General features: G+C 36.9%; 1 protein-coding gene across 5 annotated transcripts in view; it reads left to right on the plus strand.

Moving 5' to 3' along the window:
* The window catches only part of RAPGEF4 (Rap guanine nucleotide exchange factor 4), a 143,247-nt gene that overhangs the window by 11,082 nt on the left and 105,628 nt on the right, over nucleotides 1-26,537 (plus strand). For 2 of the 5 annotated variants that reach the window (XM_059853117.1, XM_059853118.1), the window contains exons 2-4: nucleotides 684-826; nucleotides 1,885-1,973; nucleotides 10,570-10,716. In XM_059853117.1, coding sequence (XP_059709100.1) covers nucleotides 684-826; nucleotides 1,885-1,973; nucleotides 10,570-10,716 — 379 coding nt within the window. Of the gene's footprint in view, nucleotides 1-683; nucleotides 827-1,884; nucleotides 1,974-5,051; nucleotides 5,283-10,569; nucleotides 10,717-15,440; nucleotides 15,755-26,537 lie in introns of those variants that run through there. The other 3 variants (XM_059853119.1, XM_059853121.1, XM_059853120.1) reach the window with 3 other exon arrangements.

Here is a 26,537-nt window from a genome sequence, read left to right on the forward strand (position 1 = left end):
TTCTTGAGATCTTGTTTTTTAAAAAAAGGTGTTGCTGTCAAAGGTTTAAAATATTTTAAATATTGGAATTAAAACTCGTAACTGTCACTGATGAAAAATTAAGATTCTTGCTTGCATATTGAATTTGTCCAACACTAAGAGACAGAAACTTCATGGAAGAGAAGGTATGTATTAAAGTCTTCCTTCTTCCTTGAAAGTGAGAAGAGGAAAGACAGTTTATAGTCAGTAAAATGCAGAAGAGAAGCTTGGATGTAGGAGTTACTGTTGGTATCTAATTCTTTCCATTTAGCCAGATAGAGAACATTTGTTTTGGGCACTGATTCCACAGACCTCTGTGTGTTTGGGCATCTGTTTGTTAATGTTTTCTTACAAACCTAAAACTATATATTCTAAGATCTTTAGGATAAGGACTGTATCATCATATATACTTGTACAGTGATGCTGCATTGAGACTTTGGTGCTAAGAGGGCTTCTGGATTCTGCCTGTTTTGAAATGATAAGAATCATGCTCAAGTTGATAAAGGGCAGTTGTTAGGATGTCTTGAAGGACTTCATTATGTAGTTGTAAAATGCATTTTAATTTGTTTATATTATGGTGTGATAGTTAATGCAAGCATTTTTAAGTTCGGTGCATGCATGGGGATGTTTCTCTGATGAAGCCCTTGTCTTTTGTTTTCTTGCAGGCCTTTGGAACGTTCTAGTGAAGATGTAGATATAATATTCACACGACTGAAAGAAGTGAAAGCTTTTGAGAAATTTCATCCAAACCTTCTCCAGCAGATATGTCTCTGTGGATATTATGAAAATCTGGAAAAAGGAATCACATGTAAGACAGCTTCATATGATTATGTATTTTATGTAGATAAACTTGGGGGTTAGACTGTGATTGTCTTTAGGAGATTAATGAGAGCAGAATCAGTGGAATGTTTACATGGGGCAAGGCAGGACTAAAGTGCTGCTTGCTCTACAAATGCAGTGTGTAGTGAATCTATGTTAACAGGGCATACAGTAGGATGTAAGACTCTGCCACTGTTCTGTTGAGAGATTACAAGCCAGTCATTGGACTTAAGCCTCGTTCTTCCCCTGTAAATGTAGTATTGATTGCCTTTGCCAGTGCTTTGTGCTGTCAGGGGCAAAGGTGTGTCAGCAAGGCACATCAATGATAGTGTGTGGTTTCCAGGCACCCTGGCACAAGCCAGGCCTGCAGAGCTGCAAACTGCTGAGAGGTGCAGCAGGTCCGGCAGCCCGTGGGCCTGAGGTAGGTGTACACCTGTGCTTGGTGTGTGAAGCTGAGATGGAAATTAGTGGTAGTCCTGTGATGGGAATGCATACCAGGAGAATAGCTGATGAAAACCTGTGGTATTAGTAAAGTCTTAGAAACACCTCAGGTAAATCTGGCATGCAGCACTGGGGTTTGCTTAGAGTAACAGGGATTTTGATGCTCTGTAATCATACAGTTGGTATGCTGCCTGGACATTAAAGTCTTGCAGTTGCTGTTCAGCCAGAACTCTTACTGGTAGCTGTGTCTGCACTGGAAGATTGTGAATTTCAAAGGGACATTTTTCAGAAAAACTTCTTCCTTGTTTTTGTTGTTTCTTTGGTTGGGTAGTTAATTAAAAGAAGAGTAGAACAGAAGCAAACTGGAGAGAAGAGTGAAGTGGTTCTGTGTGCTTTCATTGTTTCCATAGTGTATTGACTAGTTTACTAAAATATGTGCTTTCCAGTGTCAGTGCAAGTATTACTGTAATAGTAAATAAGTAATCTCATATGGCAAATTGGATGGTGCCAGCAGTGACTGAAGTATTGCAGTAATATGTGAGAAAAAGTTCATTACTGTTGCTAAACTTAGTGATAACTCTTATTTACAAGATTTCATCTTTCCAGTATTCCGTCAGGGCGATATTGGAACGAATTGGTATGCTGTCCTGACAGGATCGCTGGATGTGAAGGTGTCTGATACAAGCAACCACCAGGTAAAATAGATTTTTCATTGCAACCATCCAGTCTCTAGTACAAAGAGAGAACACCATTTATGGGTGAGGTAGATATTGACACATTCTACACAGGTATTTTTTCGTATCACAAGGTTGTATATGTTTCTCTGAGTCTCTTTTAGTCTTAGTTGTCCTTAGTCTAAGGAGGGCAAGTCGTGCCATTGTTTTCAAGAAGCTGAAATGTAATGCTCTGGAAATGGTCTACATTTCAATGTGGAACAAGTCTCCTCTTTCTTTTCTAGTAGTGCTATTGAAGTTGTGCTAAAGATTGGAGAATTGTTAATTCATTCCCTAGAAACATTTTAATTCAGTTCTTGTTCAGGAAGTTAAGTGAAGCCTCTAGCAGTGCAGTCTAATAACAGCATAATGCAGTTTCCACTACAGAAATGGGGAAGTCGTGTAGTAATAGCAGACTACTGGAGCTGCTGCCATGTTGGACAAGAAGCCTATAGGTTAGTGTTAAGAAACAGAAGAGCAAGTAAGATTCTCCCAAATTTAAAGTGGTTTCTCAGTATCTTGGTGCTCCTGGATTTATAAAATTTAGAGTAAATAAAAACCCAGATGGATGAGATACTTCTCCTAGAGTCTCCCATCCGTGTTGTCTAATGTCACGCACTTTCTGCTGTGAGCTTAGTCTTCTGGTAAGGCATGCTATCCCTTCTCTGCTCCCATGTTTGAGACCAGTGATTGTCCCATGATGTAGCTTGGCATGAGTTTGTACCTCTGATAAGGAACTCGTTGTGTCTTTGCATGAGTAGCTATTCAGAACCTTACAGAGACTACTACCCATTTTCCCCACCTGGATTGAATATAGCCTGTGTAGGGAGGGATGGTGGTGGTGTATTCTTTGCCCAAAGTTTGGCTGATTGAGAAAAGTTTTTTGCTCATAGCAGAAATTGGTTTTTTTTCACTTTGTTGAGCATTACATCAGCATTGAAATTGAGTCAGAATGCAAGTCAAGGCAGTGTGTGAGCATTGGGTCTTTTTATTTTCTGCAGTAGAATGGTAGATGCAAAAGGAACTTCTTTCATAGTATTTTTAGCAACCTCTTCACTGTACTAAGTAGAGATTGATTGAGAGTATAATTAGCTTAATTTGAGCAGTTCTTGGCATGGCCTGGCTGTCATTAGTATTGTCACAATTTGGAACAGTACTGGGCTCTTATGCGACCCTTTTCTGTGGACGTCTAAAGCAATCAGGATTTTCCAGTGTTTGCCAAAAGATGGCACTACACTGTTATGAAGAATCAATGCTCTTTACTCAGAAAGTAATATATCTGCACAATCTGGATGTTAAATTAAGAATCTCTTTGGAGTGTTGATTTGTTCCATTACATGGAGTATGGAGCACTTCAGTTTCTTAATGAATATAATGTAAATATTTTTTTCTGCTTGCTCAGGTTAACTTCATTTTCCTGCCAGTAGGAAGCTGTTGAACTACAATTCACGATTTCTTACCTCACGTTTCCTTCTCATGTGAACAACTAACTGAATTCTTACCACTGCCTAGCTGCCTTAGAATACAGCCTCACTGCCAAAAATATGGCAGCCCATGCATTTACCATTCCTGTCTGAATAACTTTCATGTTTGGGGACCCCTAAATACTGTTTGAGTCCAACATTTTCTCTGGTTTTGCTCCAGCTTGGGGTTTATACCATGCCCCTCCTTGTCCATTCTTGGTCTCCTTCTCATTCTCCTGCCTATAGCTCTAGGATGTGGTTCCTGTACAGTTTTGCCTGTACTTTTTTGTTGGCATGGTACTGGTCATTCTTGAAATTGAAGTACTTGCTAGCACTCCCTGCCTACTGTGCTCACTATAAACCCAGATGAAGGAGGCAGTAAGGTGTTGTATTGCTGTCAGGGCAACCCTGGCACACTCAGCTGACAGCATTGTGCTCCCAGCTGGGGATGGATGACCAGTGCTTAAGATGTATGGGTGCTTGGAGCACATTTTCAAATCACATCACCCAGGAGTGAAGGTCCTTTACAAAGTTGTAATAATGACTAATTGCTCTGCTGTTACTATTTTACTATAAATGGCACTAATGCTAATGAGAAACTTCCAGCAGAGCAGGACAGATACAGATCTTTGCCTGAGTTTAGAAGTTTGTAGACTCATGTAAAAGTACAGGATTATTCCGTCTTTATAGAAGGAGAGAAGCTAACTTGATATTTAGGTTCCTACTAGTTAAAATGTCTTTAGACATGACTAATTAATTTGGACACTGTTTAATACTTCACATAAACAGGAGATTGTGTTAGATGAACTCCTGAGTTTTCTTGCAGCTTGAATTATTTTATGATTATATGATGATGCCTACAGTGTTAATGTAAATGTGGAAAATCAATTCTCTTGATTAAAAATATAGGAGTTCCATTTTGCTAGGTGTTTATCTGTGTACTTGGGAAACTTAAATTTCATCAAGCCTAGGAATTAATGCATCGTGTAACAGCTACCATGTGCTATCTCTGTCTACTCATCTTTGGTGATTGGTAGCTTTCTCCCGTGAGAAGTGCAGTAAGTTACTGTGCACTTGGTCCCTACTAAAAATGTCTTAATAGCCTTTGTTCCTACAGAGGCGTGGTGGAACACGTCTTGCACCAGAAATTAAATTGTAACGTACTAATGGATCAAGACTTCAGTGAGGTATTAATTCACACAGATTCTTGCTGCAGAGCAGCTTACTAATGTGGATGCCTGTGATTTCTCTCAGAAAACATTAGTAGAACTGATTAGGACCAAGTTGAGATTTCATACAAACAGAAACATTGATATTAGTTATTATTTGATATTATAATAACAGGAACTATTACATCTATTCTTTTAAGGGCTTTAATAGAGACACACTGATAATTAGGACCTCATAAATCCTTGTTTTCATACTGCTTTGGAAAAATCCTTTCTGCTTGCAAAGCTGTGCTCTGTCACGAGAGGGCAGTGTTAGAACACAAAGCAAACCCGAGTGCGGGCAGTGTTCCGTGCTGCAATGGACACTTCGTAAATCGTATTCGGCTATTTAACATACACACCTGTTTTAAAGAGTTTGGCCAGAGAAATTTTTGCTGTTTCTGTTAGTTTTGTTCCACCGAGCTGGTAAAATGTGCTGGTAATTTCATCTGCCATTGGAATGGCTACAGAGATTTGACAGGATTACTCATCCAGTACATCCTGAGTGGAGTCTGCTGTCTGTGAAAACTATTAATGGATTTTTCCGGGTATTCAACAATCAAGAAGAGATCGAAGAAGACTTTTTCTAGGGTGAAAACGTCTCCCTGTGAATTCCAGAGGTAACTGTAATGAACTCTTTTGGTTTTGCCTCAACTTGTTTGTAACAAATACCCTAATAAATACAAGTACTTAAAAGTCATAGAAAAATATAGTTAGGTTACCTTCAAAATAAGCAGAAAATGCAGCCTCTGTAGAATATATCAGAAAGAGGTCTTTGCCCTCAGTTATGATCAGATTCTGAATTTCATTCTTATTTGGCATTGTTGCCTATCCAATGTTGAGATATCTAGTAATAGAAGTTTCTCTTAGGGATATTCCTGGTTTGGTGTTGTCTTAAAAACATCGCTGACAAATTGCCTTGTGTATGTTTCATTTTCGAGCTCTGTGCTGAAGCTGAACGGTCTAAAGATGACTCTTGGCAATGTCTCAGAATAAAGCTGTGAATAAATGCATTATGACAAAAGCATCAGTGTAACAATGTTGTCAGATTCTGCAACACTGTTTTTTCTGAATTAGATTCAGAGCCTTTTACCCCAAAGATTTTTCTGATAAACTATGAAGGAATGTAGAGAAAAAAGACAAAGACCAAATAGCAATTTGATCTTCTGGGTTTTTTTCTGCATTTTGCCAGCTGAATTATAGTGTGTGCCAGGGCCTTTTGCCAGCTTATCTTATCTATGTTGTGGTGGAGTTTTTTAGGCAGGTCGGTTTCTGAAAACAGACCGAATTGAACATAGGACATTGACTTAAAAAACAATTAGCCTGTTTTAGAAAAGCTATAAAGGAGGAGCTGTGAGTGCTTGGATGGTACAGCAGTATCAGCTGTAAGAAGATGTAGAGGGCTGGGGATGAAAAGCCAAATAAGTTGGTGGGGTTGCTGAGAAGAATGACTGTGAAGAAAGAGGTTCAGATGTTCATGTAAGAAATGGAAGAATTTCACAGCTCTTTGAAACTGAGGACAAAGGAGATGTGTGATAAGATGAAGTGGCAGCAAGGAAAGGGATTTAACAGAGTAGTCCTTGCAAAACTGTTTTCATTATGTAAATGCCATTATGTATTTTGGAGATAACCTGTGTGAAGTTGTGACATAGCTTTGTACTGTTGTTAGTAGTATAAATAGGCCTAAGCTAGTTTTACATGATTTAGTTTGAGCATGAGAGCGGCGGTACCCATTGTAACAGAGACTGACAGAACTAATGTACTAAGCTGAGAAGCAGAGTGTGCTGGCTCATGCTGAGCTCCAGTATTGTGGTTGTGCTAATTTTGGTTTTGAGCTTTGCTTATTGGAAGTTAATATAGAAAAATAATTTAAATTCTCTCTGTCAGGTGATGTAGGAAAACACCTTAAGACATTGCATGTAGCTTTTAGATCAGATAGAAAGGTATGGAAATAATGAATGTGGTATTACAGTACAGTTAATCTGAACCATACATATTTTAATTAGGTACTAAAAGAGAAGCTGCTCACAGTTTTTGTAGTAGCATTATGCCTTCTTTAAGCAAATAACCTTGTCTTGTGAAAAGAGGGGGGGGCTAACATGTTTCCAAACTGCAGTTTTAGTGTGTTCAGAAGGTATTTCTGTGTTATTTTAGAAATAGTTTGATAAGGATTACTTGTCTGAATGGCTGAAACACTGAAGTGAAGGTAATGGAACAGAAAAATCACTTCATTGTTTACTTTCTGGTATATCCTTTGTTTGTCTGTTATAAAAAGAAATTTTTGCTGAGGACAAACTGAACTGTGTCAAACTAATAATGAGCAAATGTCTCAAAATGCCAGCTTTTGCAAAACTCCAGTTAAACATAGAGATAGTATTCTATCCTAGAGAGACACAGACAGGTGAGATAAAGATGCAAGGTGTAGGAAAATGATGAAATCAAAACCAAATCTAGCTACATCAGCTCCCCTATAAACTCAAAATGTTGAACAAACTAAAATTTCAAAGGAACGTCCCCAATCCCTTTGAGCCTAGAACTAGTAATGCTTTCCCCTGTTTTCTTAATTTCTCTTTCTGACACCATGATTTTATTTATACACAGTACAAACATTCTGTTTGCCAGCTTGAGAAACAGAAGGGGGTCACAAGTCAAGGATGAGGGATACAGGATAATCCTTGAGATGGTGGGGAAGGGAATAAAGCAGAGCCTTCTTTCTGATTCTCATCCATTCCATAAAATGGTCTTGCAAATTCAATAATGTTTGGATTCATGGGGGGGTGAGGGAAAAGTTTAAGAATGCTTTCCCTGCATGTGTCTCATGTGGCAGTAAGAGTCAATGAAACTGAATACACAAACAGCCTCTGATTTGAATGCTACTGTTTTATAGTGTGTACAGAGGACAGATAGCAATGGAAGCAATCTCATCTTTCTAAGTCTCTAATACTGCCTTTTAAACAGCTGTGTGAATGTTAGCTGGTTACCAGCCACTAGAACACCCTGCTGCTTCTGGGATTGCAGAGGGGAGCAGCAAACAGGGAGTTTTGAGCTGCCAGCAATCCTCCTGAAGTCTTCACTGAACAGCAGGAAATTCTTGAGTGTAAGGTTAACAGGCATAATAGGAAACACACCTGATTCCCCAGGAGGCTGGAGATGTGTAAACAAGGGGTAGTGAGAAAATGGGGCTCTGAAGCCTCGAAGAAGGCATATAGGTCTGCACCCCAGAGGGCTGTGAAGCTGCATTTCTGTGGAGAACTGTGGGGGCTGGGGAAAAAATCTGAAAGAACTAGATGTGTGACACATTAGGTTTTAGCTTTTATATTTTTCACATTCTATACTGCTTTAGTGTGTAGTTTTGAGCTTCATATTAAGGGATGGTAAGCTCTCTTCACAGACTAGCTAGAAAAACCAATTCCTTCTCTACCTTGGGACCAAGGACAACTGATCCAAATTTCAGGCCCAAGAGCACAAACAAGGTGGACTGAAGAGAGGAAAACAAGAAGGATGGGACTTCATAATTTAAAACTTGAACAAATAACTCCAATATGCTAATGGACCAGAACTTATAAAAGTGAGAGACGTTGTGACTGGTTGTCCATTTTGTGACCATTTTGGTTCATCTTGGGTTTAGACCTGGCTGGGCTCTTGTACTGCCCAAGGTGTATCCAGTGAGGCCTTTTAATAAATAGCTACTTTATTCTTTAACTCCATCTAGCCTCTGTTCTAGGTCAGCCTTAACAAGGCATTGGATGGAAGCCTGGATTTTCCTTTAATGAATGTAGATAGGACCATTCCAGCCTCTTGACCTAATACCCCACAGTGTTAATTTATTTCTTAAGCTTAAGATAACTTCTGATGAGGCAGTTGTTATGAAGTAATTTCTTAACCAGCAATTATCCTTTTTGCTTCTCATGTCTGTTCTGTCATTAAAGATTATTCTTTAGGCTTGTAAACAGTCAGAGAAGGTGAAATATTTAAAATGAGTTTTATTTTTTGAAGGGAGGGGAGTGAGTTAGAAGATGTAAACAATGTTTATGATCTACTTACAGGAAAAGTTTATTTTATGCCAGGCTGTTTGGTTGTCCTGTCCTGAACAGAGCTCTTTTATCTGAACTTTCTGAATAGGATTGAGATTAATGTATTGTATATCTGGAGATCAAATTTTTTATGAGCAGTAGCCCCATTTTCTTTGTAGCTCCTTTGAATGCTATTGTGAGTATTGTAGCATGCATAGAGTGTTTCAGCTCTAAAATGTAAGCTTGGGAAGGCAGATTTCAGTGTATAAACTGTATTATAGTCTGTTTGTAGAGGCTTCTATATAGGTGCCTAGGTGCTCATTCCCAAATATTCTTTCTTTTAAAGAAAATCTGTTCTTACTTTCCTTCCTTGAAAATTGATTTCTGACAGTTGGTAAATTCTTCCTAGATCTTCTCTGAGACATAATTGATTTTGTTTTCCTGAACACACAATTTTATATGGTAACATCTGTGTAAGAGCAATTTGCTATGGTTCAGGGAACTGGACTATTATGAGCTTTTGTCTTTGTATTCCAATTATAAAGCTACTAACTTTTTCTTAATAACATTTGCCTATTATGACTTATTAGATGCATGAAAGAAAAGCCGGGCAATTCTAAAACCAGAAAATTATGCTGAAACACATTCATGCATCTCTCCTGGATTATCAGCCACGAGGATAACAAACGTTTCAGCTTTGATTTTTGTAGAGGTTGTGTGAATCCTACATTTTAGAATTAAACTAGACTTATGTTGTATCAAGTAAAGTTAGCATGTGTTTTTATATGTTTTTTTTTGTTATTGTCTGTGTGCATATCCAGTATGTTTTCCTTTGTTAAGTACAGTTTGTATGATTTTAAATTTCTTATGCTGTTACTAATTTTTAAAATTACTTAACAGACCATCAGATAAGGCCCATCTCAGAAAAAAGACATGTGAGTGTTCAGCTTCAAGCCTGTGATGAGGAACAAAGCAACTTTTGAGCTGAAAATAGAACATGTATCTAAAGGTCTTGATTCAAGCAAGTTGTTTAATGGATTTCTCTGCAGTAACTCATAATTTTTATTGGAACTACTACAGAGGAGTTCCTGGCCAAGGCAAATTAATTTAGACATCATTTAGAATGACATGTGCTCATATAGACTCCTTTGAAGTGGACTTTGCTGCTTGTTTGGGACCTTCTTATTGCTCTGTACGTAGATCCATTTTTTCCAGGTTGTTTGAACTTTAATAGTTTTCTTGAAATCCCTTATTTATGTGAAAATAATTATTTTCTTTGTCTGGTTGTTAATTGACAAACATCCATTAACAACTGAAAGATTTGCTGGCATTTTCAACAGAAGGGCCAAGAGTTGGTTCAACAGTACAAGCAGATTGCTTGTACAATAGAGAAATGCAATATAAATACAAGAGGGTATTATAATTGAAAGTTACCTTTACAGAAGAGAAAACAGAAGAGGTGAATTTTCTTTCTGATGAGGGTAGCCTGTGTAGGACAGAAGTTTGTTTCCCAAGATTGCGTTTCTGATTCTAGCTGCCTTCTCATCACCTCTGACATTTCTAAAGATCTCATCATCACAGCAGTGTTTAGAGATAGATTAACAGAGATCATAGGTTTTTGTAAAGATGAAAGTGATTCTTGTGTTCTCAGATTTGCATTCAGAAATGTCTAATTCAACTGATGAATATAGAAAACAGAAGTCCCACTTGTTTCCATGTTAAAGCTTTCCATATTGTTTACCAGCATATTGATTTTTTTGTTGATGACGCTTAAATTAGTTTTCTTTTTAAGCAGATTGCTGAAAAATCTCAAGGCAGTGCTATGAAAAATAAGACACAAAAACTCTCAAAACATCCTAAAATATTTAGTGTGTCCTTTTTTTTTGAATCAAAGGATGCCGTGACGATATGCACTCTTGGAATGGGAACTGCTTTTGGAGAGTCCATTCTGGATAACACTCCTCGCCATGCTACCATTGTTACCCGGGAACATAGTGAGCTCCTTCGAATTGAGCAGAAGGACTTCAAAGCACTTTGGGAGGTAAGTTCAGATTTATTTGCAGTTAGTGCAGAAAAAAAAGCCTTGACCTTGGAAGTGTTTGTAATATAGTATTGTTCCATCACATGTCGGACGAGTGTTTGTTGCTGCGGGTGCGTGCAACCCCAGGATGGAATCAGCCAGGAGCGTGGCAATAAAATACAATAAGGCATGGGAACGCCTAATGGGCTAGAACTGGAGAGCTTTAATGGAGATAAAAGAAGGTGCATGAGGGTGCAGCACCAAACATAAACAGCGCAGATCTACATAGCTCCTTTAGAAAACCCCCAAATGGCACAAACACAGCCTTATAGAAACATTATCTGAAGGCAGGGAACCAATGAACAGAAACAGACAATACCTTATATGGAACACAAGATTAACTAATCAGAGGGCAGGGTTCTGAACATAACCTTTTAAGGAATAACTTAATCTGCATAGTGTTCCCATCATCCTTTTCTTCTCCTTCACTTCTCACTATAACCTAACTAGAGATTTCTCATCTTAGCTTCTCAGTGCCCAGGGTCTAATGTTGTTACTTGCTGCATGGTTGGCCCACCTTTCTGGCCTGTTCTCTCCAGGATGGACCACCACATAGTATGATGACATTTATATCATAAGCAAAGTATAATTATTTTAAATTAGTTTGGGAAAAAAGGAAAGTTTTCACTTCTCTTTAGTGCTTCATATTAAGTATAATTGCATACTCCTGTATTTCTTTCTTGTGGGCCTCTTGTAATGAAATAACTTAGGTGGTAGAATTTCTGGTGGAATTTATTTATATATTGCAGGTGTTGCTCTCTTAGCCTTAATTTTGCTTTTATTGCCAGCTTTTATGAGGAGAGTCTATTCTTATTATACTCTGAAATTTTAAATTATTCTCATTTAGTCCTGTCTCATCACCAGCTGTAAGGGGTTTAGAATTTGCAGATGGATCAAGATCACTTAAAAATTGACTTACTGATTACATGTGAATTCCGTTAAAACTTTCCTTTGTGGAAAACATACTGCTGAGGTTCTTCATTCTGTAGTCTGTCTGCTTTGGTATCCATGCAGAGAAAACTTCATTAACATGTTGCTGCATAAAGTTAATGAACTTGAATCTGTTTGCATTTTTGCAAGCACTATATTAGGTTTGAAAAGTTGTAGGAGCTGGAAAGCATCCTGTTGGCCTGGCCTACACTATTGCCAATTTGTACTTCCAGCTTGTTTGAAATGGTGACTGTACAAGTGTAGATGTTGTTCAGAGCTGCCAGATGGTGTGAGTGTCCTAAATTTGCAGGTCTAGGGACATTAATTATATTTAAGAAATAGGGACCAGGTTTAATATTTTAGTTCAGCTTGTAACTGTGGATAGATGGATTTTTTTTTCTATTTTCCTGTGAAAGGGCAATATTATACTGCAAATAATTGTCCTAAAGCAGTTCTGAAGTCAGTATCAGAAAAAAAGTCAAATCCCCAACTATCTACATTGATGGAGGAAATGGCACATTCATCACCTGCCTAACAATATGTTACCTTGACCATAGTTAATGGTGCAGCATTGCCAAGGCATGAAAGACCACTGTGTGAATGAAACATGCTTGCCACTGAATGCCCTGACAATATCAGATAATCATTCTTTGAATTGCATAGCCAGGATTTGTACTGTTTGTTGGCAGGTTCTACAACTAAATTAAAATGTTTTGGCAAGTTCTGCAGTTACTGAAGTTTTGCAGCTAATTTGAAGAATCTGACAAGGCAATATTTTTTTGCAGTTCACAGGGTTTTTTTTTTTTTTTTTTTTTTTTTGCTACAGCAGCTGTATTGTAGTTTTAGGCCTTGGCATGAAAAGATGAAATATGCCAGTGGTCTCATCTGTTATAACATATGCAGCATTTGCCAGTAGTCAGAAATTTGATAATGTAGATAGTGCTTTACAAGATAATGATGGGAGGAATAAATCCAATTTCAGGTTTCTCTGGTAACATTTTTTTAAAAATTCACTTTTAATTCCCATGCATATGAATTTCCTGCTAAGCATTCAGAGATTGTTGTTCTCTTATCAGGATTATTGAGGGTGTGGAGGTTCCCTTTTAAAAATTTTTAAATCTTATATTTAAAGTTGTTTTAAAAACAACTTCAACATAATTTGCTTTTTAATCACTATAATACAGTTTAGTTTCTAGCGCTTTTGATGATTTTGCTGAATTTTTTGATGATAGATGCTTTTATGGAAGGTGGTATGTGTTAGAAGTACTGGAGTGATCATAGGCAGCTTTAGCACACACCTTGTGTGTTGCAGCTTTTATGAAATTGGGCTGTAGAAAATGTCACAAATGCTGCAGGTGTCAGCCAGAGACCACAGTTTAGATTGTGGTGCTTCTTTGCCTTTTGTGCCATTTTACAGTGAACTTCTCATATATTATGATGTGCTTTCTTTCAAGGAGGATATCCCTGTGCTCTCAGTGAGTGGAAAATTGTTGAATGAAATACAGCTTTGCTGGTTGGCCTCAGATATAATAAAATTGTTCATTTTTTCAAGGTAATATTTATTTCCTTGCAACCTGCTAATCCCAAAGTCTGCATAAACTGCAGCTAACATATGATAAAGAGACAATGTTTAAAATAGATAGAAAACTATGTAAGAAAATTTTCCCAAAATATACTAGCAGTAGCACCATTACTATATTGTTATTAATATTATTGTTACCTGAAGAAAGGTAAATACTTTTCTAAAGGGAGACTTTTTATGTTTTCGATGCTGCATTGTTCTTTCTGCCTTATCCTAAGGTTCATATATCTTTGCTGTGACAAAGTCTGTATGAAGAAACTGTTATTGTTACATGTCAATCTGGTTTTAATTGTGTTTAATGAAACCCACACAATTTCAAGAGTGGATCACAGATATTAAATACCTTTAGTACCATGGAAAAATGGGGAAAGGCAATGATGTCAGTTCATTACAGTGCATATTTTGTAAAAGCTAAAATCTACTGTGGGCAAATTTCAACTGTCCACATAATGAGAATTTAATTAATGAAATAAGTAGTTTATCCAGGAAAAAAAAAGTTGAATATTTCCAAAATAATGGAATACTGTAGCATAAGAACAACCTAAAAAAATTATAGGGTTAGTATTCTTAAAATGGTTACTGATTTTAATGATTAATAATAGAAGTGCAAATAACAATATATGTTATTTTTTCATTTGTTTGTTTTTCCCCAAAAAATTCATTTTTGGGGAAATTTACTTTATTTCTATCTTTTGAGAGAAATAAAAAAATCAAAACTTTGTTAACTAAATAACAGAGTTATTCCTACTGAGGAAAGAAAATCCAATACTGCAATTTTAAATACTTTTCCTTGTTTTTAGATTGTGAATGTAGTCTTGGAAAATGAAACAACAGAAATAGATTCAGTATTGGCTTTAATTTACTGTGCAACTAATCTGGAATGCTAGGAGTAAAAGCTATGAAGTGTCCTTGTCACTAAAAATTTGTTAATACTGAAGCCTACTGATGAAGTTCACATTTGCAACAAATATTTTTATATCTATGCAGTTCTTTGAAAGACAATTACATACCCATTATGCTGCTTGTGAAACTTTGTGTCTATCCTGAAACTAGATTTTGAGAGAAAGATTATCTACTTTAATTATTTCTAAATTTAGAAAGAATTTTCAGTATCTCTGAAACTTCATATGTGAATTAGCAGACTTCTCTGAGTTTTGTTTAAATTGAAAAGGAACTTATCCTGTATTAGCTATATTGCTCTAACAAGCAATTGTATTGGTATAATGATTCCCAGATTAGATATGTTTTATTGATGTACTTAATGCACAATATACAGCAAAGGTATTAATTTCTATGAGTACTAATATAGTTGGGTCTATGCTTGAAAAAAAAAAAAAGACAGCTATTACTAAACTGACTTCTTTTTTTAAAATCAGTATTAGTCTGCCAGTTTTTTAAGTTTAAATATTCTTTAAGGAAATGATAGGATATTCTTTATCAAAAATACAGTAAGGTACCTTCTGTAATACATGCAGCCCCATATTTGGTCAACCCTTCAAGTACAGAAAGAAATGAAGGTCACAGAAAATCTATCAGTCAGGGGATGCTGGTCAAAACCAATGACACTGTCCTGATAACAACAATTACCAGTTAAAATGAGCCAGTCTTTTCTCTAATGACTGTGTCTGTTGAAGTAGCATCCTGTTGGGGAACATCTGTTGATCTTCTCTGCTTACTCATTCTTGGAGACTTGTTGTCTATCAAGGCTTTTACAGTGGATTAAAGATGATGAAATCTCATATTGAATTCTCACACAGCTGAGCACTGTTCCCTGGTGAAGAACTAGTAGCTTATGGGAATCACTGGTGTTCCTTCGTGCGCCAAATGTCCCTGGCTTTGGTGTCTGAAGAGCTCTAAAAAACATGAAAAAAAGTAACTCATTGCTGTTACAACACTGTAGACTTCCAAGATACTCTATGAATCTGTAGGAAAAAATACTGTTTGTGTTGATGAGGGCTTGCTTTCCTTCCTCAGCCTGTATAAGTGATTGCGGTGCTTGCTACCTTGCCCAAAAAAACTACTTCAAAGCACAAAGGAAAATACATCCAAAAATAAACATGAAAGCAGAAGGCTACGCATGGGGAGCTCTGGTCACGCACATCCTGTTGAGCACTACCTTGCTCCACCCCTAATAACTGGATTCTTTTAAACAGAGTCAGAGGGAAATGAATGCATTTGAGCAGTGTGATCATTACAGAAGTTCTCCATAGTTCATCTTCGAGATTTGTCCTTTCATGCAGTTGCAAACTGATTCAAACCCAGACAGGAAGGGAGTGAATCTGCTGAGAGGTGATGTATTTTTAGAGGTCTTTCCTACTGCAGCGTATTACTCAGCCTTCCTTGGATAACATAAAAATAACAATTTCCTTTTGTGTGGACTGTGTTAGAAGTTACTGAACATGCCTTGAGAAACACTTGAGTAATGAAGAACAGCTATTACTTCAGTATGCAGTGACTTTGGAGAGAGGGAGACTTGGCCCCTATAAGGTCAGAATAATTTTTTTTTAATTCCTATTCAGCAGCACTTACACTTCTTGTAAACTGATAAACTGTGGTGTAACTTGCTTCTTGCTTTTGCCCATCTGCTGTTAGTTCAGTAGCCCTCAGCAGACTGAACTGCTCTGTAATGATTGCTTTGGGAGAAGCAACTTTCTTACTCCCTTTGTTTTCTCAGCACTGTGAGCCCTAGGTTGTAATGAGCTGATTTAAACCAGATCTGTCAGAGCAGAAGTTTTACATGCCATTTCATTGGAATGCCATGTAGGAAGTACATATATGAAAGGGGGTGTTGTAGCACTAGTCTGTGGGGTTTCTGACTAATGCTTAAGTTCATCAGAATTGGGTCCACAGCTCTACATATATTTGTGTGAAATATCAGTCTGTCACTTTAAGGTATATCTAATCACACCTCTCATATCATTTTATGCTTCATTTTATGTCCTGGGATTATAGCAGTAGGAATTATGAAGGCACGTAAAAATACATTAATAAAAATAAATATGGAAGGATTTTAATTTGTTTTTATCCATTTGGTCATATTGTAAGTGCATTGTTTATCAAAGGAGGTTACTGCATCTTGTATAATGCAGTAGGCAGCATTTCAGGCAGGGAGCCTTTTCCTTGCCTTAAGCTGTTGGAAAATACATGTTGCATTGTTCAAGGAGAATGTTCTTGCTTCTTTTTCTGGTGGGCTCTTGAACACTTCAGTGTGTTTAAGGCATATTAGGAATCTCACGTAGATGTCAGTACCTTCTAATATACCTTTTTACCAATAAGTATTCCATACCAGAAATAATTTCCAGTTCATTTGAGTAAGAGATTAAATTTGATCTGAGAAATGAAATATTGGAAGGGGGGAATCAAAGAAAAAATCTGATTAATGTCCAGCCCCTAAACTATCACCTTGATTTATGGTGTACCACTCTGCCTGTTTATTGCCCAGTAATCAATTGCAGAAGTCTCTGTCCTGATTTACTGATTTCCCATAGGCAAACATAGTGGAGGTATAAAACTACAGGTAATAAAATACAGAATATTTAGCTTTGCGGGATGGGTGATCATGTGATTTAAAATAGTGAAGTGCTTGGAGACCCACAAAAGTATAAAAAGGTGGTCATGGAACACTTGGCTGTCCTTACCCGCTTCATGTCACTCTCTCCATTGACTGCTCAAATGATTCCTTGATGATTTGTCTCTCTAATGGGATTTTATTTGAGAAATGTAAAAGTGATCAAATTGTGGTAGCCTGCATTTCCAATGTACCTGGAATATTGTATTCACCAACCTCCCAAACAGCCATCTTGTCAGAATCCATGTTATCAGATGCAGAATACAATAGAAGAAGAGAACAGAAGAGAGATGTAGAAGTGATACCTTGAGAGGCTACCTAGAACACATGCTAGACAGAGTTAAAGGCAGGTATTTCTTGAAAGGCCTTCAGAGGGTACATCTTGGGCAGTGCAGGAGTCTGGCAGAGACTACACCCAAGATGGACAACTATCATGGGTTTTTCAGACAGATATAAGTTTGGTCTGTTTGCATATCAGAGATTAATTGTCCAATTACAGCTTCTGGTAATGGAGTCACATTCCCCCAGTTTGCCCCCTACTTCACCGTTGTTCACATTTTTTGGTGCCTGAGAAAGTAAGGTGTCCTTGAGTTTCAGGTCTAGAGAGAAATTGTTTTGTCTGAAGAAAATGGGAGAAGAGTAGATGATAGTCTGTGGAGTTTTAGAGTTATACACTTAAAGCAGTACTGATCCAAAAAATATAAAAGCTAAAACTTAAGGCATCAGCAGGACCCAAGTGAGTGGAATCTGTTGCCTTATGTGGTCTGCAAATCTCAGCTGATAACAAATACAAATTTTTATGCAAAGACAGAGGTAGTGTGAGAGGCACTGAAAAATGAAGTGATGGTAGGCAAGATTTTTTTTTCCTATAAGAACACATGGAAGGAGAAAGAATATAAAAAATCCCTGTGCCCAGTTTTAGAATATGACAGTAAACACAGAATTGGCTAGATGCGAGCAAAGCAGTGAAAATAGCTAACATCCCTCCTTCATACGTTGTGTTAATACTGAGAAAGCATGCAAGTGAGTTGCAAGAAAAGATTCCAGAATTGTTATTATACCAAGAAAAAGTGCCAGATAGTGCTCCTAGTTTTGCTGGTATGAATTGAACATATTTCAAGTGAATACAACACAACTAATTTAATTCATGAGGAGCTCCATGGGAGCAGATTATGGCCTTTAGTACTGCAGTTACATTGGTTTTGATCATCTTCATAATATGGTTTTAGTTTTCATCCTCTTGTTTTGCTTTTTCAGACATTTCTAATTTTAACGAGTGATGCTCTGTCTGTTAGAGCAGATTTTAATGAGCAAATGAAGCAGCATTTAACCCTTGGGAGCCAAACATACATCAGAGCCAGCCATGTTTGTCAGCATAGCACCACGATGACTGCTGCTTTCGTTTGGTTGTATTAATCACTTTATTTTAAGAATAGATGCAGATTTTGTGACCGGTATTTATGACAGTCTATATCCTAAGGTAACCTTCCTGGCCATTGGCAGTGGAAAAGCTTTTCTAGGAACAAGATTTTTCACTTCAGTAATGCAGCATTTCCCTTGGCATGATATGTACTGATGAAAGTGTAAAAGTGTTTTGGGAGAGTCTTGCTGTGATAAGTCCTTTACTAAATAATGACACTGTGACTGAAGATATCATAACTGGTAATTCTCTGCTCTATTTCAGATTATTTACTGTCATTATTATGATATTCAGTATTGTCCATAAGGCAGAGTTCTTGGAGAAGATCCCGTTTGTTTGAACTCAGAGTGTCCCTTTCTTTGTTGTTATCCTTAGTTTAAGGTGACAGTCACTGGTGTGTCAGACACCTCTCAAGCAACTGAAAATATTGGAAGACAACGTGCTGGTTGGAAAGGTCTTGTTCCTTCCTCATGTCTCTCTGCAACAAACTTTCCTGGTGCACATTCTTGTATGTCATCCCTACAACTGATTTGTATCTCAGTCTCCTGATTTATTCTGAATCTATTTCAAAGGCAGCATTTTGTGACTCTGTCCCTGATCACTGTGCAGAGCTGGAATAGGACTGTGTAGATCTGGCTTCTCTTAAGCCATCCTACCATGTCATTTCTCTTAAGTGCTGTTCTGTATCACTGTAATAATGACCATCTCCTTGAACCCCCTGTTGAATCCTGTTGTACCAGACACTGCAAAAATATGTTGTCTTTCCTGTCTACAGTCCATATAAATGCTTATATGTTCATTACCACTTCAAAAGGTCTTAAATAATATTGCAGAAATCTTGACTTATTTGAGGTTGTTTCTTGGATAAAAAAGAACTGAAACATCCAGAAAGCATGACAGTCTCCCCATTAAGTAATGCCTTTATTGGTTCTCTCATATTTTATCATGGTTAGAGGTAAAGTTGAAAAATATGAATTCATCTGATTTCCAAGAAAAGAAAGTATTTTGATTGATTCTTAAAATATTTAAATTACAGAAAAACATCTGACAAACTGAAATGTATACACTTCAAGTCTGCAGGTGTTTTTCAGGCTGCAGTTTTTCTTGGAAGCTTTACTGCCAAACTTGCGCTTTCTATAACCAGCTTTTTTATTAGCAAAGAAAATGTTTTTCATCCTCAGCAGATTGTATTATTAAATGTGGTATCTCAAAGCATGATGTGCTAAATGGCAAAAACATATATTGCAAAACACAACTGGGAGGCTATGAATAATACTTCAGGAAACAAACTTCTGGTCTTTCATTAATTCATTTTTATTAAGTAAAAATGTCTTTCAGAAGAATCATAACATTTGAAGCTTATGAAATAGATTCTGGCTTTTTTCCCAGATGTACTTTTTACTATCAAATATATGTCTCATTCTCCTCTGTCACAGAGAGAAAAAATGCCTAACAGAATTATGTTTTTTCAGATATGTGTGCATATATAATCTGCTTTGTATCTAATATGTATTGCGTGTGTATATGCTACAAGGCAAATTTATATTTGCCTTGTCAAACTTGTGTCACATTGCTTGGAGCTTTGGTTCTAGCTGTTTGTGGTTGACAGTGTCCTTTCCTGCCTTGAAGTGGATACCAAAGTGATCAGCTGCATAGGGCTTTGCTTACACTTCTCAACTTCTGGATGTAATACAGACCATCCTTCACCATGGTGTTGTATTTGAGTGGGTTATTTCAGAGATGGACCCTTTCTATCTTCTGGTTGGTGTTATCATCTCTGTTCTTTGTCTCTTTTCAGAAGAATTGTAGTTTTTCTTCCTTATAATAGAGATTTATATATTATTGCTGTTAGTCTGCAGGTTATTGAGAAAAATAGTAATCCCTTAGAAGCTTGGGTTTTTGTTGCTTTTCAACAACTGATAGAAGTGATGCGTTCCTCCAAGGCATTGCTATAGAGAGTGTGTGCTTGCATTCTGCATTTCAATGGCTGCTTTCTGCTTTGTACTATATTATGGGTGAGGCAAATTATCTGATACCATTTCTTGGATCAATGCATATGTTTTAATATTTACATTTTAAAAATCCATTAGCTGAAACCTGGCGGCATTAAAAAAAATGAGAGATCTTTGACAATGAGTTTTGTGGCAGTGGATGATCTTAAAGAGATTAACACAAGCTGAAAGCAAGGTTGTTGTATCATAATGTGTGTTATTCCTTTTTATTCCCACAGTCTTGTGTAGTTATAAAATATTTAGTAAAAATATTTTTGTATGCTCACTTTCATGTAGCAAGACTAATGAAACATACAGGCCCTATTTAGTAGAATGTAAATTCTTCTATTTTTAGTAAGTACTCCCTTGAATGGGTATTCAGCAACTTAAAAGAAGCTAAACCTCAGACATTATGAATTGTTTAGGCATATGGATTAATAAATGGGTTCAAAAGAAGAGTGCCCTTTGCTTGCATTAGATAGTACAGTTCTCATAGTTACCTTTTCCTGGTCATAATCAGAGTTCAGTGATTATTAGAAACCTTAGCCTGGTTCCTCCCTGCTTTTCATCTATGGTGAAATACTGCCATATTGAAATCATTGAGCATTGTGAGATTTCAACCCAGGTAATTACTAATTGCTTTTTTCTCCTTGCAGAATATGCAGCACGAGCTGATGGCAGTAGCGTTCCATTCTCTTTAGCCTTATCCCTTCTGTAACAGTTTCTACCCCCTGACACAGCTGATACAATTTGAGAGTAAGAGGCTGGAATCCCTCAAACGATTTTGTGCCTAGGTACTTCAGGGGTGCTTTACACAATAGTCAGCCCAGTACTGAGGGAAGTCATATCAAAGCCTTAGGAACTCCCAGCATCCCTCAGGTACACTTAAAAAGGAAGATATAGAAAACTAAGGACTAAATATGGCATGTCTCTCCTATGGCAGAGAATAAGAATTACAGGGCTCAGCTCGTCATCTTTGCTGATTATGGCCAGTCCCAGATATCAAGAAAAGAAAGAGATTTAAAAAACCCCAAACAGTCCGTGTGCTTGCTCTTGAATCAATCCTCATTTCAATCTGAGCAGTAAAACTCCAGCAGTTACAGTTCTCAGGGTTAGTGGGTATTGCTCAAATTCCATTTGTAGTTTGGTGAGCTACAAAATTCCTAGAAATCTGTTTACCAGGAATGTGAAACGGCCTCCTGGCCCTCAGAAATGTTTAGATCTCAAGGGGATTTATGGAAGCAAGTCTGCTTATAGATAAATATTTTGGTGAATAGTTGTTTACGCCACAAATATTGAAGAACATCACACAAGATGTGCTGCCTTTTAAGGCACGTGTTCCATGTATTTTTGAACAATCTCATGAATTGGATGTTCACAAAATTTGTGTTTGCATCTAATATTTCTATTATAGGCTGTTGTTGAAATCAGTGGTTCAGCAGAATATGTGGATTCATACCATCAGTCTGGTGTAGTGCTTAAGGCTTGGTTTCTTTATCCTTTATCCCATGCCAGATTAGATATGACCATTAGTGTGTATTTCCTCTGAACTCTGCTCAAAATACCTTCTCAGGTAAATCCCAAGTGAAGAAGCTGGAAGAAAGCTGAAACTCACAAATAACAGTTTACACATTAAATATCTTCCGAATGAACTTTACTTCTGTTAATTTCAAGTTACATTGATAAAATACTGTTTTCTTTGTAGATGCTGTTCCTAGCTTTAAGCCAGGCTTATAGAACAGCTGTTTGAGGGTGATAAATATTAAGCATTTAAAGTGAAACCTTGCTATCCTGCATCTCGTACTTAACAGATATAGTTCAGCTTGCTGACATTTTAACCTCTGACCATTTCCCAAGTAATTTCTATTGTATTTTGCGTATCACTCACTTGATCTTTGAAAAATATCTTTCCTGACTACCATTGCAAACCCTTTTCTTGAAGTATTAACCAAAATAGACAAACAAGCTCTATTCTGTTAATTCCTACAGAACCCTCTCCACATATTCCTGAATGCAGGTTAGTGGAATCAGGTACAATTTTGTTTTAGTGTAATAAAAATATGCATTACAATATGATTTTTGTGTGACCTAATCTTTCAGAAACTGAGCCCTTCAAAGAAGTCGTGCTGTTCTGAAAGGACTTGTTATAAAGGAACTTGTTTGAGTAACTTAGTCTTTTATACTTAATTCTCTCTGGGGATAATGCTGGAGACTCTCAGTACAATTAAGGAAAGATTAAAAGCTCAGTACAGACTTATTTTCTCTTTTCTTCCTTTCTGCCAATACCCTTCAAGCCTGTATCCTCTCTGGAAGCATGAAACATTTTTCAAATGCCTTTTTTCTTTCTGCTGTCATTTCTCAGTATTCTGGTATCTGTGTCTTCCACAGATTTATTAATATGGTTTCTCTTTCTACATTTGTCACTTCTGTTCCTGCTAGCATTTAATGGAAGCTTTGTTCATCTCTGCTTAAGGGTTTATTGGGTGTTTCTCCTTAGGTTTATCTGTGACATTTGGATTTTACCAGATACCAGCAATCATGAAGAAGTAAGGAAATAATTCTTGCATTGTTGAAGGTGGTGACAACTATGCCATCACTTAGTATTTCTTAGCACATTTGTTTTGCAGAGCTAAAGGAGTGAAATGTAGTCAAAGTGTAGACAATTAAGCAGATATGTCTGAATACACTGGTGCAGCAGCAGAGTTAATTCCTGTGCCCATTTTATATAATGTGTTATCAAGGAAGAGCTACACTTTAATCTGAGCCTGTAATAGCTGGGGCATTTACTTGTGCTGTTGCTGTGATGTGGTTGAAAGATTATATGCTTTGGGATTATAATAATTCACATCAAAACTTTCATTTTTGTTTCCTCTGATGTATTTACATACATCTGCCACATGGAGTTGCCTTATAGAGGGTGTTACCTGACCTCATATACAAAAGGTACTTGGTGTAATTTTATTCTAAGAAACAGACTTTTCCTATTTTGACAAGAGAATGTGGATTTTTCTGCCTTTTAAACTTTCTGAATATTCAGCTTCAGGACTGATATATGCTACCAATCAGCCCATTAAGTATTGATACTTGAGTGGATTCTTGTCAACTTTGCACACTAAAGTTATGGGAAGGTGTGAGGCAAAGGAAGGACTGCAAATGCTTCCAGCCCCAGCAACGGTAGGAATACATATTTTCCTAGCACAAGAGTTCTCTAAGACATTGATTTTACATGGTTATCCATACTGGTTATCTGAGTATCATTTCAAAATGGTAGGTGAATTTCCTTTCCTGGTATCCATTAATTGGACAAAGTCCTTGGATAAGAATTGAATTAATTTGTATTGAATAAAATGTAAGAAATGGTTTATGACATCCTGGAGGAGGCCATGAGTTGTATTTTCCCTTCCTATTTAACAAAATAATTCATACTACTTGTATGAAGTTTCTGCTTTTCAGTGTGGGAATGAGCAACTCACAAAAACAATCTGTGAAACTGTTCTGTTGCACGTAGCTGCTGCAGGGAGGTGGAGAGGTACTTTGTATTTGCCTGCTCCCCTGGGACAGAACAATGGCTAAAGCTAACCCTCTGTAGTAATAATATATGTAAATACAATGTCAAATATCTGGAAAGAGCTAGATCCTTGACTGTAATTGACTGTATATTCTTTCTTGTCCCCAGCTAAAGCAAAGTGTCAGCAGGTTTCTTCTGTCTTCACCAATTAACATTTTGTTGATTTTTCCTTTTAAGTATACCTTTATTGCTAAAACACTTATTTCAGTCTACCTGTGCATATCATCATTATCTGGTAATGCTGTTGCCACATATATAGATGAAAATTATTATTCTGGTGTGCTGAAGAATACAGAAGGAAAAAACAACTCTTTCTTTGAAAGTTGTTGAAGTAATAATGTATGCTCTCTTTATAGTAGATGTGTTCTTTTTAAATGAACATTTTTGAATGGCTGGTTTATCATGAGTAGAATTTGCTAGAAGAGATGCCCTTGAGACTGGAACATACCTAATCTGATATTTACTATCAGTTTTACCTGCTAGCATTTGGTAATTGTTGAGAAAAGAGTATTTTTTCCATTGCATTAAGAAAAACAGTCATTAGTTAAGCTTACATAGATACCTGTACAGAGGTAGAAATGATGACAGTGGAAGGGCATGCTGTTGCATGCTCCAAATATGTGCAGGATTATTGCTTCCTAGACTTTACTCAGTCTCTGGCTCTATGCACATTATGTCTCCATTGAATTTTTCCAAATGTATCTTTTCCTCAGCATTGCTAATTTCCTAGAGACTTACATATTACATTTATTTTTTGTCCATTTTTTATCTTCTTCTCCAATGTTTACATGTTATCAAGTTGTTTTTTCTCTCTTTGAGATGATGAATTGAAAAAAAGATGAAAACTAGAACCCAGCCCTTTAGCACTTCCTTAGATGCCACCTTTCTATGTGTTGCCATGTTTCATTATCTTTTGTTTGCAGTCATTTGGCTAATTGTTAATTTTCATGACAGTGCTTCCACCCAAGGCTTTTTCAGTTTTTTAAAATGTGCTATGACTATTTAATATTTTACTGATATCCAAATATATGACAGCTACTGCATTTCTGTCTTCCTCTACTTCAGTGATGAAAAGAAATCAACAGCAACCTACATAACCATATTTAAAGCCTCCAACTTTGGCTAAATCAATTTTGCTGCTCTTCAGGTTTGTTTCTGTTAACTATAAGTGAGGGCTGTCTGATCTAAGTGTAGTGATATTTACTGCTTTAGTCTTGAAGAATGATTTCCAAGCATTCTTGGGTTTTTGTTAATTTTAAGGAACCTTATTACATGGTGCTAGATACAGCCTGGTCTGAACTAAAGTGGTTAGTGGCATCCACGTGCATTGGATGGAAAAGAATGGAAAATTGCTGCAGTTCTGGTATTGTAAAGGTTTGCAGATTCAGTTGGGAAAATTCACTCTCAAATTAAAGAAGGAAAAGCATATTAGAAAAATATGTATTGGCAAGAATATATAATTGCATTTATTTTTCTATCTTACCTGTTTTCATTCCTCTTGTGAGTTATTCCAAGTTGTCCCAGGACAGAATACACCCAGCATAAACTGGTGCAACCTGCATTCTGTAATTTGGCACATCTGCTAACATTTGAATTAATGAAAATTAAGGTTTTTATTGGCACTGCCTCACAGTGACCTCTTAGCATGATCACTGTTCTGGTACATTTGTCCCTCTATCAATGTGTACATCATTAAATAAATAAAATCCATAAGTTCTGAATGATCTCTTGTGTCAGTGAACGCTGTTGATGACTGTATTCTGATAAAGTCTTAATTTCCCCGTGTAGCAGATTTGTTCTGGTGTTTGTGGAATATCCCTTTGTGCCATGCTGTAAGAAAGCATGAGGAGGTAGGAGTGTCCTCAAACTCACCTCCAGCTTCACCTTTTTGCTTCATGTCACTTCTTGTTTTCCAGTAAAAAAATTGGCTAGCTGCTCAGTAGTAATTAATCAAGTTCAGGAAGATGAAGCAGAAATATAGTAATTATACTCCATGTTCTACAGAAGCTGCAACATACAAACTATGCAATTTCAGTGACCACTAGAAATTATTTCCAGTCTCCTTCTGTGCAGAATTTGTGTAAATATTGAAGTGAAAGTATACTAAGCCAACTTCATTTTGTCTTCAGAATGAAACTTCTCATCAGTAGTTGTATCATTAATCCTGTGCTTCTCCCTGAGACGTGGCTAAAGCAAATAACTCTTGTTTCTGTGTCCTCTCAACAAACCTGATTTTTGTTGGCCATCCTGGCTGTTATTTATGTTCTCACAGTACCTGATTTCCAAAACACAGTAATGTTCAACAACCATAGCTCACTTTTTAATAATGTTTTAGTGCCAGGTGCAGCTCCTCTTTACACTCTTGATTTCTTACTAGTGCATGATTGCCATTTTACCTTTTGCAGCACAATTCTTTGAGAAAACTGCCTTATGCAAATCTTACTGATGAAATCAGAGGGTGGTAGGAATCTGAAATTTATAGAAACTTCTGCATAGAAGAATGAAAAAAATCCATGAAGTATCATGAGTTACAATTAAATCCTGGGTTATTAAAAAAATGTGGAAAGAATCCCCATTGAAAAGAAGCAGTGTACCCATCATGTATAGATTTATATATTCCAAACTTAGTTGCAGGTGAAGAAGGTTACTGTATGTGGTGTACAAGCCATGGCAATTGATCTCTGGATAAGAAACCTATCTCACACTCACTGTGTGAAGTGTTA

Source organism: Haemorhous mexicanus, chromosome 8 (assembly GCF_027477595.1).
Source record: "Haemorhous mexicanus isolate bHaeMex1 chromosome 8, bHaeMex1.pri, whole genome shotgun sequence".
NCBI classification, from domain to species: Eukaryota; Metazoa; Chordata; class Aves; order Passeriformes; family Fringillidae; genus Haemorhous; species Haemorhous mexicanus.